This window comes from Formica exsecta, unplaced genomic scaffold, assembly GCF_003651465.1.
Source record: "Formica exsecta isolate Colony F162 unplaced genomic scaffold, ASM365146v1 scaffold21, whole genome shotgun sequence".
NCBI lineage: Eukaryota > Metazoa > Arthropoda > Insecta > Hymenoptera > Formicidae > Formica > Formica exsecta.
Window position 1 is genome coordinate 2,872,961 of NW_021849398.1, and position 3,716 is coordinate 2,876,676.

At 37.6% G+C, this 3,716-nt stretch overlaps 1 protein-coding gene across 1 annotated transcript in view; it reads right to left on the reverse strand.

The window, feature by feature from the left end:
- LOC115234954 overlaps nt 1-3,716 on the reverse strand; it is a 10,931-nt gene that overhangs the window by 3,616 nt on the left and 3,599 nt on the right. Inside the window, exons 6-10 of the mRNA XM_029806381.1 lie at nt 1,833-3,716; nt 1,427-1,556; nt 848-1,348; nt 609-758; nt 21-498 (exon numbers count right to left, since the gene is read on the reverse strand). Coding sequence (XP_029662241.1) covers nt 21-498; nt 609-758; nt 848-1,348; nt 1,427-1,556; nt 1,833-3,716 — 3,143 coding nt within the window. The remainder of the gene's footprint in view (nt 1-20; nt 499-608; nt 759-847; nt 1,349-1,426; nt 1,557-1,832) is intronic.

A 3,716-nucleotide genomic window follows, 5' to 3' on the forward strand; every position in this document is an offset into this window, starting at 1 on the left:
TGCTGAACGTTCGCAAGCTCCTGCGTTCTTCTCTTTTGTGCGGAACCGGATGGATCCCATATCCTTTTCTGTCCGACCGCCGTGTACTTGCTACAAGATTTATCGCTTATGCAATCCCCTTTGTTCTCAGATCGGGCAGTAACTAAACAGTCCCCGCTAAATTGACGCATCGTATGCTCGTGCGCATTTCTCGAATGAGCGTACATAGTGCTACTACTTCTCGAGATTTCATCATTAGTCTTGCCATAAATAAAGCCAATGTCATTGTTCAAGAATGTCTCATTCAATTGTCTGATTTGCTCGCCATACGCCGCATTGTTATTCAAGTTTCTGTGATCTACATGCACATGATCACCGGTCAAAGGAGTCGCACGCGGAGATAACGACCTATTTATCGTATTTGACCGCTGTTGATCCTCATTCTGTTGAGACAACATGAATTCTTCCATGTTAAAGCTTTGCGAATCATCCGGTCTTCTATTACGGCTATCGACGGATCTATATGTTATAACAATAAAATATTGCAAGATATGTTATCTTCTATTCTCTGCATAGAAAAACGTTTTTCTGTAATGTAATATTCAGGAAAAGATATATATAAAAATTACCTATCCGTAGCACGCCGGTAATCACCCATGTCTTGATTGCTTGACGGGCTCAACATATCCATGGCGCTCTGTGAACCGCTTAATCCATAAAATGTGCTACCTGCGATAGTCATTTGCAAATCCAAGGAATTTGAATTGGAATCTTCTTTTCTATAAAACATGGGGCATTATGTTTAAAGAAGATACATCGATATATATAACATATATATATGGGATATTCTCGATGATGTTAGTCTTACTTATTTGGCGTCGATGTGGGAAGTACTCTTCTGTAACTTCTAAATTGCGCTGTTGGAACGGGCATATTTTGATTTCTGGCGCCGAGAAACTTTAAATATTTTCGATCTAAGCTTGCCCCACTAATTTCGTGATGATCTTTAAAAGATCCGATATCTTTTCGTACGACCTTTTTCAAAGAACCAAACGAATTCTTTTCCAGATTTGATTTAGATTCCAGAGTACACTTTATCTTGTTCTTGTGACTCTCACTGTCGCTTTCGTCTGTTTCGCTGAAAAGTCCGATGGTCTGATTGTGGGTATCTGCGCCCAGAGTGCCTTTACTGACCGCGTCTAGCCACAGAATCAACGAATCCTCGGCATCAGCGGCAAAGTAAAATACTGTCCCCGTATGATATACCTTGAAGGCATACTTTCTCGATTTTACTTCGGCAGCTGGCGATACGGTAAAACCCGTTAACACGATCAAGCAGTCAGCTTTCGTACTGTCCTGTGTCTTAAACCTAGAAAATAAAATTAGTACATTTATTCGATACTGTACATAAAAATTGTCGTAACACGCATCTGTCAAATAGTTTTACCTGTACAATGATGAACACTTTAACACGAACCAAGCCTTTGCCCATGCGCCGCCTGCTCCTCTGCTTCGATATATCAGCCATCCTTCTAAATCACCACTACCAATGTCTTTTACGGATACATTTCTTCTCTCTACAAAAAGAGAAAAAACGATATATTTTTTTCATCTTCTCAAATAATTCAAAATATAAAATATGATTTTGAAAATATCACTCGCGTATATCAAACTACAATATATTATATTTAAATAAAAGATAATTTTATGTGAATACATATAATATGTATTTCAACAAATTTTCAAAGAATTTGATTCATATTACTATTGAAACAAATCTGTATAATGTCAAGTATAATGAGTAAATCTCAAGTATAATGAACTGAAAAAAAATTCGTTACTTAATTACTTACTTGCCAGTAACATATTACGTTTTCTGTTACTTCTCGGGCTGCTATTAGATTTGCTCAAACTACCGTGTAAGCCAATACTTCTAGCTACCATCATAGCTCTATTAACAACACTTTTCTCGAAACTTTTATCTTTCTCTGATGATTTTGCTTTTAGATCCAAGGATATCATTTGTTTCGAGTGTGTCGCACCATCGGGGCATTCAATATTGCGAGGAGAATGACCAGATTTATAACAGTCTGTTATAGATTGACTCGAGCAAGCAAACTTTTCGATGAACGGCTCGTATTTTTCAAAAGAGTATTTATCTTCTCTCGATTGTTTATTGGTATTTTCATTATATAACGAAGTATCGGATTGGGTAAACTTTTGATCATTTAGACTTGTAATTCGTCGTTCGATAAAATCAACTGGATTTTCTGTATTAACATCGAAGGAGGAATTTTCTTTATTTTGACAATCTGAATTGCTTCTGATGTGATTCACAGATAAATTCAAATTATCTACTTTTCTAAAGTCTTGTCTTATTTTGGGTCTCTCTGGAACTTGAGGTTTTTCCAAACTGTTCGGAATTTTTGGAGTAGTATTTAATTTCAAGTCGGTCACTGCCGCGTGGTTCGTGTAATACTTACGAGGCGGCGGTTCTGGCGGTGTTATGTGAGATTTATTTTCGAGTTTTCTAACAGACTCGATCTTCGGTAACTCTATATAACGGCAAGATTGTACTGTAGCCTGCGCCAAAGGTGAATCCGCAGATTTTATCTCTTTAGCTTGTGGTTTTGCGCTAATTTGCATCATCGAAACATTCGGTAGGTCGTCCTCGATAGAAGATTTGACATTATTGCTTGGTGACATCCTTGTCTTGGTAGAATCCTCTTTCGATACTATCATGGAAGACTTCTTCTCAAGCAATTTTGCATGTTGAGTTAAGGCGCAATCGACTGTTTGCAAAATTTTGCCGAATTTTTGCAACGTTTCGTCTCTTTCAATGCTGTTGCTGCTATTACTACTACTACTACTATTACTATTACTACTACTAGTGTATGCTTCTTCACTGTTTGACATTTTCGAATTATTGCAAACAATATTCTCATGACATTTGTCTGCCAAATTTGTCGAACAAATAACTCCAGAATGGAGTTCGTTTATGATATCTTTTTTGCATTCGTTGCTTAACTCCGCGATGAAATGCTTCTCGTCACATGTATTTACGTTTACTTCCCCTATGTTACATTCAATATTGCTTTGGTTTTTCTCTTCTATATAATTATTATTAGGACTCACGTCATTAATGCGTATAATATTCTTATGTGAATCTAATTCCTTAGGCACTCCGAAGACACTTGCTTGTTCCTCCGCGGTTTCATGCGCTATCTGTTTCTCGATGTCGCTGACTTTTCGTGCAACATTACCGCCGCACATCTTCGACACGGACGTTTCTTTATGATCTCCATTTGTATTCTTCAATTTTTCGTAATCAACAGCACTCTCGGTATACATACAAACATCAGTCTTTGTTGAAGCACCACTTGGTACATTGTTTGAACAATGAGCAGGTAAATCTAATTTACAAAACGGATTCTGAAAAAGCGCTGCTTTTCTATCCTCCTTATCCTCGGTGTCCGATAGATCATACGCGGGCGTACTGTAGCTTTTATCTAATTTACCGCGTTCTTTAACATACTGTACGCCGGTCTCTACGTCATCCGGCGCGTTCTTATCAATACTACATGTATCGCCGATAAAATTATTACATTCATCCAAAGGCACAGTTGTATCACTTATATTATTGCTATTGTTGACATTATCCGTCAATATTTGCTCCTTATTATTGCTATTTTTATTTACGTTCGTGCCGTCGTCGCAGCTTTGCGTAGGAGTAACTC